Here is a 13,039-nt window from a genome sequence, read left to right on the forward strand (position 1 = left end):
CCTTCCCAGGGGATTTTAAAATGCTGGCGGGCGGCAGCGCTGCCGCCCGCCAGCATTTTAAGATCGCCCCGGACAGCGGAGAAGTCCTCCGTTGTCCCGGGGTTTTTAAAATGCTGGCGGGCGGCAGCGAAGGCTTCACTGTCGCCCGCCAGTATTTTAAAATCGCCCCAGGACAGCGGAGAAGTCTCCGCTGTCCCGGGAAGGGGGGGGAAGCAAAGACTTTCGCCCCCCGTCGGCCTTCAGAAGAGGTCGGGGGACAGACTCCCCAAACCTGGTCTGAAGGCGGTTTCCATAGGAACGCATTGATTGATTTTCAATGCATTCCTATGGGAAACCGTGCTTCGCAAGACGAAAAACTCGCAAGACGAAAAGACTTGCGGAACGAATTAATTTCGTCTTGCGAGGCACCACTGTAAATGGGCTTTAATTCGTGCGTTTCCTTTTGAGGTTAATTCATTTCTAGTGTTGATTGTGAATGGCTGGGGAAGGGAAGTTAGAATCACATTAACACTATAGATTACATACCCATGTTTGGAAGTGCAAAGCTGCAGTGACTGCGAGTATCGTACACTGGTTAAAAAAATGAAGTATGTGCCCTAAATCCCAGATTCAAATGTTAGTTTAGCCTGTAGTCAGATGAGGTGGCCCTTTGACAACCTACTGCCTCTCAAGCCACAGCTCCATACCTGTAATGTAGGAGCGGGGAAATGATGGCTCTCCATTTAATGTTCGCCACCAATTCCCATCATATCCCATGGCTCAGGCCACAGGGTCACCACTCCTGCTGTAATGGGATACTGGCCTATTTTACAGGGTTTGTGAAAGGATTACAGCAGTACCTTGCTATACCAAACATCAGCTAGCAGAAAGAAAGGTCCATCTACCTTGTATCTACTTTGTATGGTTTTAGTTTAGATTTAAATGTATTTGCTGTTTTTGTGTTTAACTGTTTAATATTATCTGCAGTGCACATCACATAGAGACAGTTGTTTAAAAGTTGATTAGAAAATAAATGATGATAATTTCTAGCCTCCAACTCTGGGATATAATGCCAGATGAGCTGCCACCTGAGCCTTATATGGTACACCATGTTCAAGACCCTCCATTTTCTCACCTGTAGAATAAAAACATCCGCTTCTAAAAAAAAAAAAGTGGCATCTATACATAATAAAATTATTTGCTGAAACCCACCAGATGCTTGAAGAGTTGATATTTTTAGAAGATTCAGTGTAGATTTTGTGTTTTCTTATGTGTTGTTTTTTGTTTTAAGAATCAGAGTAGAGCTGCTAGAACCCACAGTAAAATTTTCCATGAGTAAAACAGAACATACACACTCTGGCATATTTTCTTTTAAAATATCCCCAGCCCACAAATCACAAGTCCTCTTTGATACATTGTTAAGATTACTATCCCCTCAGGTTGTACAATCAAGAGAATATATTGACTCAGGAACATTGTATTTACAAATGTTTTAATTTTTAAAAAGAAAACGCATTTACACACACACAGGGGAAAAGTGGTCCCTGGACAATGTCATTAAAGAATGCAAACAGACAGTAGAAGAAAAAATGGTTTCCAATATAAATGCAGCTGTGAAATGTTTTAGGACCATACCTGTGACACATTTTACTGGTTGAAGACTTTTATTTTAAAAGCAACCTTCACTGGAACTCCTTCAAAGAGTTTGTTCACTTAATGCTTCTGAAATCTAGGTGGGTAAGAAAGGGATATTTCAGCCTGCTTCTGAATGTTTTCACATTAGGCAGCGGCAAATGTGAGTGTACACTCATTTTGCTACTGAGTGTACACTCAACAAGGAGCTTATCACAGCTCCCTGACAAAAGTACAAACCTATTTACTGCATTCACATTTTTACTTTCAGATGTGCAGTTAACATTTAGTGTACACCTTTAAAAATGCCATGTGTGAAATGAGATTCCATTTGCCAATCAGAATTCCACTTAGTTTATCTTCCAGTTGATAAAACTGTGGCGGTGGGTACAATTGCCCTCCCAGTTATGTACGATTTGCCTTTATGAAAATATGCATTAACGTACTACAGCCAAGATACACACATTTAGGGTGATAACATGACGACACAGTATCTCTGGATCTCGTAAAACCTGATTCAGCAGTTAGCATCGGGTTCTAATTGGAGCAAGCAGTGGAGGAAAAAGAGCAGCTCTTGGACCCAGGATAAGAGATCAGTATGTAATATAACAAAAAACATGGGTCAAATGAAAGTGTGGATGAACCCTAAGACTGGAAGTCAAGAACTATCAGTGGCACAAAGAGGAATCACCAAGGGTGACATCTTGAAAGGTAACATTGAAATGTCACATTTTCCAGAAAAAAACCTAATTCCATACAGTTGGAACAGGATGATGTTTCAGGTTGGCGATCCTGGTAGTGTATCAGAAACACCTAAAGAATATACTGATCTAGTATATGAAATGAATCCTATAATGAAACAAAGGTTTATGAATTGTTAAGTGTCTTAAAATCTCTGGCACTTAGGGAACAAATATTCTTCCTTATTTTAAAAATATGTATCTGGTCTTGTTTGCAATTTTGCAAAAAATGGAAAGTCAGGGTAATCGTTTACCCTAACTTTACACGTAGTTCACAATGGTGGACACAAATACCTTCTAATGGTAGAAGTATTGTGAAATAATTTTTACAATTAGGAGCAACTAATTGCTACAGACAAACTAAGGCCTTGTGAATGGGGGCAGGGATTAAAAGGGCATAAAACATTGCAAAGATGGGCATAGATTCTGCAGCAGTTCAGCTTAAAAGTAGAGCTTATCCCAGATAAAGAAAATCAAATTGCAGAACACCAATAGATGTAGGATAACTTTTTAAAGAACTTGCACACGGTATTCCTAAAATGAGCTTAGGGGCAGGGATGATAGTTTATAATGAAACATACATAAAAAGTAGTTAGATTGTTGAGCTTAAGTTCTCACTGGTAAAAAAAGAGAATGGCCCACTCTCACTTGCCTTGCACCAAGGAAAAGAGAACCAGCTTAGATGAAGCACTCTTAAACCAGAAGGAAGGAGAGTCCTTTGCCCACTATCTCACTCAGAATAGATGCAAAATTAGTTACAGTGATAAGCCTTTTGCAAATCAGATTCTACTGAAGACTTCTTTGTGGCTCAAAATAAAGCTCCTGGTGTTTTGAAATCAGCGAATCCTCCATCATCTATCATTATTTTCTAGTCAAAGATATAGCAGAGGATGTAATCTGGAAAACTTTAGAAAAAACTATGTAGGAAAAACACGTCTTCCCTAATGAACGGAATAGTCTACTTTATAACTCCCTGAGAGTTTGAAGTTGAAACACCCCCTTCCAGCCAGTGTTCTATCAATATCACCCTGACAAGGAGCAAGCCCGTTTTTCACCAGGATACTCAGGGGTGGGGGAGAATCTATGCAATTCTCAATTTCTTTCATTCAGTCTCACGTGAGAAGGATGAAAAAGGTTCCTAGCATTTGTCATGCAGCTTGCAGTTAGATAAATCGCATGAGCAGACACCGTAGATCAGAGTAACCTCTGAAAACAACAGTGGAGCGAGCTTCAGAGAGATGTGCTAATCTCCCATAATGCATCCAACTGGAACGCCATACTGTTGGTGCGAAGAGGAAAACTCTTTCCTCACTTAGATGAACATAAACGTATGCCTATTATCTTTAGTTTGGGTGGTAGCTGCTGCTGTGCTGGCTCAAGAGAAAAAGAAACTCAACATAAATCAATCTATACACGTTATTCCAATTAACTTCTGGTAAAGAGGTCTGTACAATTCAGAAGAAGAAGAAGAAGAGTTTGGATTTGATATCCCGCCTTTCACCCCCCTTCAGGAGTCTCAAAGCGGCTAACATTCTCCTTTCCCTTCCTCCCCCACAACAAACACTCTGTGAGGTGAGTGGGGCTGAGAGACTTCACAGAAGTGTGACTGGCCCAAGGTCACCCAGCAGCTGCATGTGGAGGAGCGGAGACGCGAACCCGGTTCCCCAGATTAGGAGACTACCGCTCTTAACCACTACACCACATGTCTGTTCATTCCTTAGTCCAGCTCATTCTGATGTACTATTTTGTATGTGCATTCCTATCACGTCCTCCACTGACTGACATCAGGTCCCCAGGATTTCAGATAGGAGTCTTTCCCTGTTCTATGTTGAGATGTCAGGGACTGAACCCGTTTGCATGTAAAGCATGTGTTGTATTATTTGTTTATTAGAAATTGTTACAGAAGTGCTAACCCTGCACTGTATAAAAAACAAAAAAACAAAAGAAAATACAGTAAAACATACAATGTGTTTTCATTAAAAAGTGCCAACAAATTCCTATCTGTGAATAGGTTTGTCCTTCTTCTGGGAAGGCCTACAGAAATAAACGAGGTTTACGTGTACAACAAGTACAGATGGTTGATGGCTGACTGCTTTCAAGGGGAAGCACATTCTACAGAACTGTGGTCCTTTATAGGGCAGTGAATGGATTTTAATTATCTTGTGGGCAGTGAATTCTACGTACCAACACTTTGTGTGTAGCTTTGAGATAGTGGCTGGTCAGAAAAGTTTGCTTTTTATTAGCTGTGAATATACTTCATACCTGCACAATCCAATAGAAAAAGTGTATTTCTCTCCAGAAACACGTTTAAGAATCAGAACATGGCATGTTCACATTCATGAAGAAGTAATTTGAGTAAAGGAAATGATTTATTCTACAATTGCTATCTCCCCGCCCCCTGTATAAGTCTGGTGTCATGCCAGTCATCTTTTCTAATCTTACTCAGCAAAAAAAACCTAGCATATCTGCACAAGAGTTAATCCTAATCACAAATCTCAAAGGCTGCATGTAAGCCAGGCTTGCATAGAAGAGAAATGTGGGGTCTATGAAGCAAAATCAGAAAGCAACTCTTAGGAGAGCTAGCAGTGTTTTCCATAATAGATTCCACAATAGATTTAAGTGACAACCAATGGCCTTTAGAGGAAAAAAATACTGTGTGTGTGTGTGTGTGTGTGTGTGTGTGTGTGTAGGATTCTGTATTGTTTGTGCTTAACTCTTTGTCAGAATGTAAGGTCTGTAGAACAAATAAATATTTGTATGGCATTTTAGCAGACCCACATAGCAAGGCAGCAGCAGCATGTGGTTTGATTCTTTGCCCTGTGTTGTCCATGGAAAAAGCTTGTATTACACCAGGAGTGAGGCACCTCTGCATCCTCTTTGTAATACGCCCAGGAACTCTTCTCCAAGGCCTGATGCTCGGCACCAGTCACTATTTGTGTATTGGATCCCAATATCCAATTGGCCTGGCGTCTATTCTTTACAAGCTTCCAATGTTAGGAAAACTTTTCAGTTTTTCAGGGAAGTCATCTTTGTACAAGACGGGATCCGCCCGGTGTTCCACCACTTTCAGAGGCATGGTCCCAAAGACGGAGGCAAACTTGTTAATGCATTCAGACCTACAGAAAGAAACAATTGCATTGCTTAGCAACAGATCCGTTTCACTATAATATGCTAAGTTTAGCTATGCACTTACTATCCAGCTTACTATAACTTAATCTTCTCTTAAAACACTATGTACTGTTAACACTGGGTGCCAATGTGGATTTTTTACATCATTTGCTCTATTTTTTTACTACAGAGTGGGTACATAGCTTGGGGGTACTTCTGCATCCTTTGCTGTTGATTGAGGCTCAGATGGCCTTGGTGGCACAGAGTGCCTTCCATCAGTTTCATCTAGATGCTCAGCTGTGGGCAGGGCAGGGATAGCCTAACCACTGTTGCTGATGCTCTAGTAGCCTCTAGGTTGTTTTACTGCAAAGCATTTTATATGTGGAGCTGCCTCTGAAGACGATTGGGAAACTTCAGTTAGTGCAGAATTTTAGCAAGACAGTTTAAGCATATAAAACCAATCCTGGCCCTGACAGGACTGGCTGCCAATCTAGGTCCATTTCAAAATGCTGCTTGTGAGCAATAGAGCCCTAAACAATCCAGGACAGCAATATCTTGCAGACCGCCTCTCCTCATTTGAACCAGCCTGAATCCTGAGCTCATCATCTTAGGCCAGGAAAGTAGCAACATGAGAACAGGACTTTTCTGTGGTGGCTCCTCATTTGTGGAATGCTCTCCCCAAGGAGCATCACCTAGCACCATCATTGTATTATCTTTAGGCACCAGGCAAAAACTTTCCTCTATAACTTGACCTTTGCGCTTTAACTATATCTAGCCTTTTAGAAGTAGGTGGGATGCTTTTAAAGTATAGGAATTTGCAAAAAACACACAAAGGAATACAGGTCTTATATTATTCCCTCATCCAGAAAGCCTATCCACTGAGGTGTATTAGCCCAAAACTGTATTTACACCTCAGATTTTAAGTGCTTTGGTAGCTCATACCCCCAACAGAACCCCCTGTTTGCTCTGCGATCTTAGGGATAAAGCTTTCTGCTTCCCTAGACCACAGACCAAAGAATGGGCAAAGAATCCTTGCTGGCACATGATTCTAAGGAGAGAGCTTAACACAGAAGACACAGCCCGCTATCCCTGACTTTGCACGCCACTTGCTCCTAGATCAGGTATACTCCCTCCCTTCTTTTTTCTCCTGCAGCAAATTATCACACTCAGTCTTCAGGCTTGGGTAGTTAGGGACTCTCCTTTACTCTCATAATTAAGGTGTGCATCTGTAATCTTGCTGTCTGAAGATCCTAGTCTTCCCAGAGCTGTACATCAAATACATGTGGGTGGTGAGCACACAAGTGGGTTTGGAGGAGTCACTGTGTAAATTGTAGGAAGTTTTAGAATTCCTGCTCCATGACTGCACTCATGGGATTTTTGTCTATCACATGATGGTGTATGTTTTGACTCCACAGAGTGGGAAGTGACGGAGACAGGATGTTTGTGTTACTATGTTCCATGAAGTGGGACTATTGTCCTTTGTCCTTTTTCTCTTTGCTGTCTGATGCTAGAGAGAGAGGGAGCCATGTTGCAGTGCTCCATGTGTGTTTATATGTAAATAAAGTAGATTAGCCAAAATGCTGAGTTGCTGAGGTCTGTTACACAAACTGCAAACACTCTGTAGATCCCTAAGTGTGCCAATGTCTGTTGACATTGGTCGCTGTGATGTTCGGGCTGAAAAAAGCTTTTGAAGCTCCCGAGTGATCAACCAGGAGGGAGAGAACATGCCAGTTGGGCATGTGTCTCTGCCAGGGTCCTACTCAAGTGTAGGATGAGCTCCTGACAGGAAGTACAGTAAAGGGGCCATTGGCACCTTAAACCTAGCAAACTATTGCATGCATTTTCCTACTTGGTCAGAAGCACGAAACAGGAGGTGGAGCCTCATACCATATAGGATTTGGCAAAGATGTGAAGCTCTTTGACTGAAGCATTTAATCATAGCGAAGAGAAAGGAGATGCTGTCAGCTGCACATTTCCACAGAGGTCAAAGATTCCCTATTCCCTCCCCACCAGAATTCCAGGCATTCTTAAAGCAATGTACATGTTGTAAACTAGGGTGGATTAGCTGCCAACATAGCTCTTAAAGAGCCACTGTCAGGTTGAATTTGGCTCAGAACAGGCCTTGCAAAAATAAGCAGTTAAGAAACCAAAAGGCATTCTGAAATAGTTCTTGGGTTTTCTATTTTATTTTAAAAATTCCCTGGAAACAGGGTTTCCCCTAAAAACAAACAAGCATTCTCTTTAGGGTCTCTACAGCACTGATTGTACTTGAGAGCTTGAAATACAACATTACTTTAAAACCCAAACCTGAAACTGACTGGTTTATTTTCATTGTCCAACTGAGTGAAATAAAGTATCCATATTTAATAATATTGCATTTTACCCCACCTCCCCACGGGGTTAGCAGTAAGTAACAGAACAAATTTATCTGAAAGAATATAACTGTTAGAACTCAGATGTCTACAAGGTACCCTGGTAAACTGTGCTGGATGTTTAACATACTAAGTTCCAGTGAGCATGCTAATACAAAGGTTGCAAAAACTCATTTAATGCCAAATAGTGGGAAATAGTTTTATTATGGGGAAAGTCTTACGTAAGGAATAGGGTGGTGAAAGTAACAAGGGAAGTAAGGGCATGGCAATTATGATTAAGTGGTCAGTAAGCTGAGGGAAGCAAGAAAAAAATGCCATGGAGGATGATGTTCATTGTGGGGTATTAGTGTCCCTTCCATAAGGCCACTAGAAACTTTTAAAACTTTTCACTAGCTTGAAATCAACAATGCCTATAAGTCTGAAAGTTCTTCTCAGTAAGCATTAGGATTGGAAACTTGGATTTCCAAAACAGACAAAAACATAGGCACTAGGATACTAATTTTGTATGCAGTATATTCAGTTTGATACCTGCAAAATGAACACACAAATATGTATGAAGTGCACCACCCTGTGCTCCTTTGAGATTTATTTATAAGAATAAATAAGAATAACGTCAGTACAGCAGCTCTTTTAATATCCGTTCACACACCCAACGCCCACAGTGGATGATGCTCATAACTATTATCTCTTCCAGATATGCTGTGGAAGTGGTGCGGATGAGGAATTTAAGTCTACAGCAATAGAACCATACCTAAGCCTGAAAATCTGAGAAGCCAGGTATGATAACGTAAGAAGAGCCTGCTGGGTCAGGCCAAACCTACCCAATCCAGCACTCTGTTCTCACAGTAGAAAAGCAGATGCCCATGGGAAGCCTGTGTGCAGAAGCTGAGCCCAACAGCACTCACCCAACCAACCTGCGATTCTCAGCAACCAGTATGTAGAGGCAATATCACCTCCAACACGGGAGGTAGAACACAAAATAAGATCTAAGCCACAGACAAGAGGATTCAACGCTATGACATTAAATTGAAAATGAAGAATACTGTGCAACTAGATCTTGCCTCTGAATCCTCTAAAGTTAGTGCAGTCCCGCCTTAAGACTGCTTGGAAGGAAAGGTTCCTCTCAAAATTAACACAGGTTAGGGCCTGGTTAAAATGTGAAATATAGTGCTATATAGGTGACAGCCTAGTTTGTTCATTGAAAAGACTCATGATGAGAGTGTCAGAGGGCCCACACAGGAGGAAAAAGGATACGATTCATTTCACATTTTAAGTTCCTAAGGAATCCACCCCCTCCAATTGGAAACTATTCTAATCTATAGCATAAGATGTCATGATTAAGTAGTACTTCCTGATGGCTTTTCCTGAATTTAATCCCCTTTTTTCATATTATATATCCTTGTGCCACCCAAAATAACTTATCACCATGCTTGGTGTTTACATTCTTAAATACCTGAAGACTTATACCTATTTAGTAATTTCTTATCGAGGCTATATATATATTTGTCTCTTCTCATAAATCAGTCCTTCATACAGGCTGTGACAGTGTCCATTTCATCAGTGATCTCTTAACTTCTCAGTAAAACATGGCGATGGAAAGAGCACAAAGTGAATACAAAATATCCCTATTGTGATAGTTGCAAGGCATTATAAAGGAAGGAGTGTGTAGATGCCTGGTAAGTGTGCTTCAAATAGCTACTTCTCTTCTGATTGGGTGCCCTTCTATCCAGAATTACAGAGCTCAAGATTCTGAAATATAACACAATAGGTAATTTGATTGTACTATAATACTGTTTCTCTCAGTTACTCTCATTTAGAGGTATGCATTTCAGATTATTCTTCATATGCCATGCTTTCCCTCTCTCATGGCAACGTAGACTTGATAGATAAGGCCTGTTGAAATCAGTTCAATATCACTAAACCCTATTTCAAAAGGTAGCAAAATATGCTTTTTAATGGAGTCATCAAGGAAGTATGAAAGGAGATATGCAAAAGGGGACCGTGTTTTACTTCTATGTGCTTTCATGCTAAAATATCAATGCAGGCTGCACCTCCAAAGCCTTGAGCTCAGATCATTCTCTCTTTCCTATACTCATTTTATTTCTGGTTTCCTATCACTCTAATAAGTTCATCGTTTTAATTTACTTGAAACAATTCTATTATTGCTTTACATGCCTTCTTATTAAGCACAAGGATGCCTGTGTTCATATGTGTGTATAGTACATATTCAAACCCAATAGACCTGCTGGGCTCGGGATGCAATCAACTAGCTTCTCAGCATAAGTAACGGGCAGGTTGTCTCATGCTAAAACTGCCTTTGCAAATTAGATTTGTGTAACCATGTTTTTGTAAATAAAAAGCAGTGAATGATTTGGTCCTAACTTCAAAGACTCTTATGGATTAACCACTGGGAATGGCAAAGGGAACAGGATGGGACACTCACCTTTCCACCATGTGTGTCTGGTCTAGTGATAACCCATCAATAGCTGTGCATTCTGGACATTTGAATTTCTTTCTTGGGGTCACCTGTGCAAAGTCAACACAACATTGTCACAGCACAAACATTAATCCCCACATTCAGAAATGCAGCAGAGTGTCCTTGAACATATCTGTACTGTAAGTCAAACCCTCAAGGGGGGGGGGGGGAGAACCTATGCCACTTAGTTCCATCTGGCCCAGCTGACTGCAAAACTCACAGTGACCCAATAAAAAATGCTTGGAGGGGTTTTGCCTTCTGTAAGTGGAAAGTAGTGGCGATGACAAGCTCCTTAATTCCTGTTTAATGACTGTTTTCTCACTGCCAAGGTCCCTGTATAAACACCATTTGTTCTTGCAGCCATAAGAGCGATGAAATATAGCTTCCCATACTTCACCGTAACCTTAATCCAACAGACACACTTTGCTCACTTAATAGCTGACTGGCAAACTCTGCAAGGCTCTCACAACTGCACCGAGGTGCCAAATGACTCTGCAGTGCCCTTGCACAGTTCAGAAACTCTCACAGCAAACACACACACACACACACTTTATCTTCTAAGGCTTTTCTAGGAAACACAGCCACCGGTCTGGATAAATGATGATGGACAGGCAGGAAAGCAGACCTTGCTAATTGAAGTAATGCCTGGAGGCCTCTAAATCTCATTCCGAGTTGACACACTTTGAAATGAGCAGACAAAGTGAACATCCAGGCCAAGGAAATGTGTTGAAACATGTCAGGAAATTAATTCAGGGATAAAAGTTCATTTAAAAACTGATCTTGCAATTAACATTCCTGCAATTAGCATTCCTATAAATCAGCTGTTGCCAGTTAAGATAGACAGGGATGGATTGGGTTGGGCATGTTTTCCCCCTTTTAATTTTGCTCAGTGATTTGAACAAAAAATGTTTAACTTGCTCTCCCCTCCACACACACCCCCAACACAACATTTGTCTGGTCAGAATGATCACAGCTAATAGGATCAACACCTCCTTATGCAACCAAAATGGCTCAAATTCCTCAAATCTATATGACATTTGCCCAAAAGTAATAGCTGGGAACATATGGGAGATCTAGATTCAAATCTCTACTCTGTTATGAAGATCACTGGGTACCCCTGAGCCAGTCACTCTGTCTCTCAGTCTAAACCTAATCTACTATACAGGGTTGTTGTGAGGGATAACCTGTACATCGAGTTCCTTGGAGGAAGGGTGGGATTAAAAAAATGGCACGACATTACCAAGAAATACAACATTACCAAGTCTGAGAGAACAGCTGAAGCAAAGCTTACCTTAATGACCGCTTTTCCAGTAACATTGGCCACTAGAAAATTCATGGCAATGTCCTCACAATTCATGTGAGCATCCACCCAGTTCTTGATGTCCCCAGGCATTTTGTATGTGTACAAGTAGTTAAAATACTGCAGAAAGGAAAAGCGATTTGAGATAAAAAAAGTAATATTTGTGAATATTTGCCGCAGTTGCAGGTTTCCTAAACCATAAAAAACCAAGACAGGTTTGAACTGGAATGGGAGTTAAGTAAGCAGGTTCCACAGGGAATTAACAAGGGTTTGCACAAAAAAATTATGTCACATCCTTGCAGCAGTCCCTTTCAGGTTGGCCTTTGCACCATTGGATGGAACCAACTGTATTTTATGATTACATTTATTTTGTACATGCTCTGAGTACAAACACAATGGAATTAATAATAAAATTAGAATCAAAATTAGAATTAAAAATAAACAAATGCATGATAAAAATAAAACAGCAGAAAAACAAAATTGGAGGAGTGTGTGCACTCCAAAACACAGGTGGCATTTTAAAATACCTTTTATTTTAAAAATGTAAAAGATCCTTGCCTGGTGCCACAGAGAGAATGGGCGCTAAAGGAATGTATTCCAAAGGTGGGCATGCGACTACTGGAAAGGCTGTCATTGGTCACCACTATGGGGGCAACTGGAGAAGACTTGTGAGGATTAGTGCAGTACACAAGGAGGTACATGGGAGCAGGCAGCCCCAAAGATACAAATCCACTAGAGGTGTATCGTGCCCAACATGTATTCCCACCCCACTGTTCTATTCCCTAATCTCTTCAGTAGCTTAGATACTTGATCCAACATGGCAAGCCGCAATTTGAACTTGCTGGACCAACTACAGTCATGCCTTGGTTTTCAAACAGAATGCGTTCCAGAAGTCCGTTCTACTTCCGAAACATTCAGAAACCAAGATGCTGCTTCCAGAAACACAATCATTACCTCATCATTCCACTCTAAATGTTGCTCAAAACCTTTCCTGATAATCTTAATTGTGCCAGTAGCCTAGATCCAAAGAACCAGTACCACATGGCCATGCAATGTCTGGGCTTGAGCTATACAAACACAGCCTTCCTAATGTCACACGGTGAACTTCTTTCAAATCAATGAATCTTTCAAAAACATTTTTAAAATATGGAATGTGCCATTCAAGGGCAAAGAGATGAATAAAAATAGCCACTTGTATGCAAACATATTAGCCCTTCCCCTCTGCTGAAAAACCCGTAACATTATACCTGAGTGTATCCAAATATTCCAAACAGATAGACATTTTATTCAAAGGTATCCACCAACAGAATGTGGCTTCTTTCTCCTTCATATCTGCCTTTACCAGCACATTAGAGGAAGATCACCGATGCCTGCATTATGCTATAACGTGTCTACTATCCACTACTGACATACAAGGCTCTGTCCCTATGCC

General features: G+C 40.9%; 1 protein-coding gene across 4 annotated transcripts in view; it reads right to left on the minus strand.

Moving 5' to 3' along the window:
• Positions 1-1,454: 1,454 nt before the first annotated feature.
• The window catches only part of EXT2 (exostosin glycosyltransferase 2), a 79,937-nt gene continuing 68,352 nt past the window's right edge, over positions 1,455-13,039 (minus strand). For 2 of the 4 annotated variants that reach the window (XM_083750530.1, XM_083750531.1), the window contains 3 exons: positions 11,599-11,727; positions 10,275-10,357; positions 4,204-5,467 (listed from right to left, as the gene is read on the minus strand). In XM_083750530.1, the coding sequence (XP_083606656.1) occupies positions 5,329-5,467; positions 10,275-10,357; positions 11,599-11,727 (351 nt within the window). In that variant the 3' untranslated portion in view covers positions 4,204-5,328. Of the gene's footprint in view, positions 5,468-10,274; positions 10,358-11,598; positions 11,728-13,039 lie in introns of all 4 variants that reach the window. The other 2 variants (XR_014567094.1, XM_083750532.1) reach the window with 2 other exon arrangements.

Source organism: Podarcis gaigeae (genome assembly GCF_964106915.1).
Source record: "Podarcis gaigeae genome assembly, chromosome: 1".
Taxonomy (NCBI): domain Eukaryota; kingdom Metazoa; phylum Chordata; class Lepidosauria; order Squamata; family Lacertidae; genus Podarcis; species Podarcis gaigeae.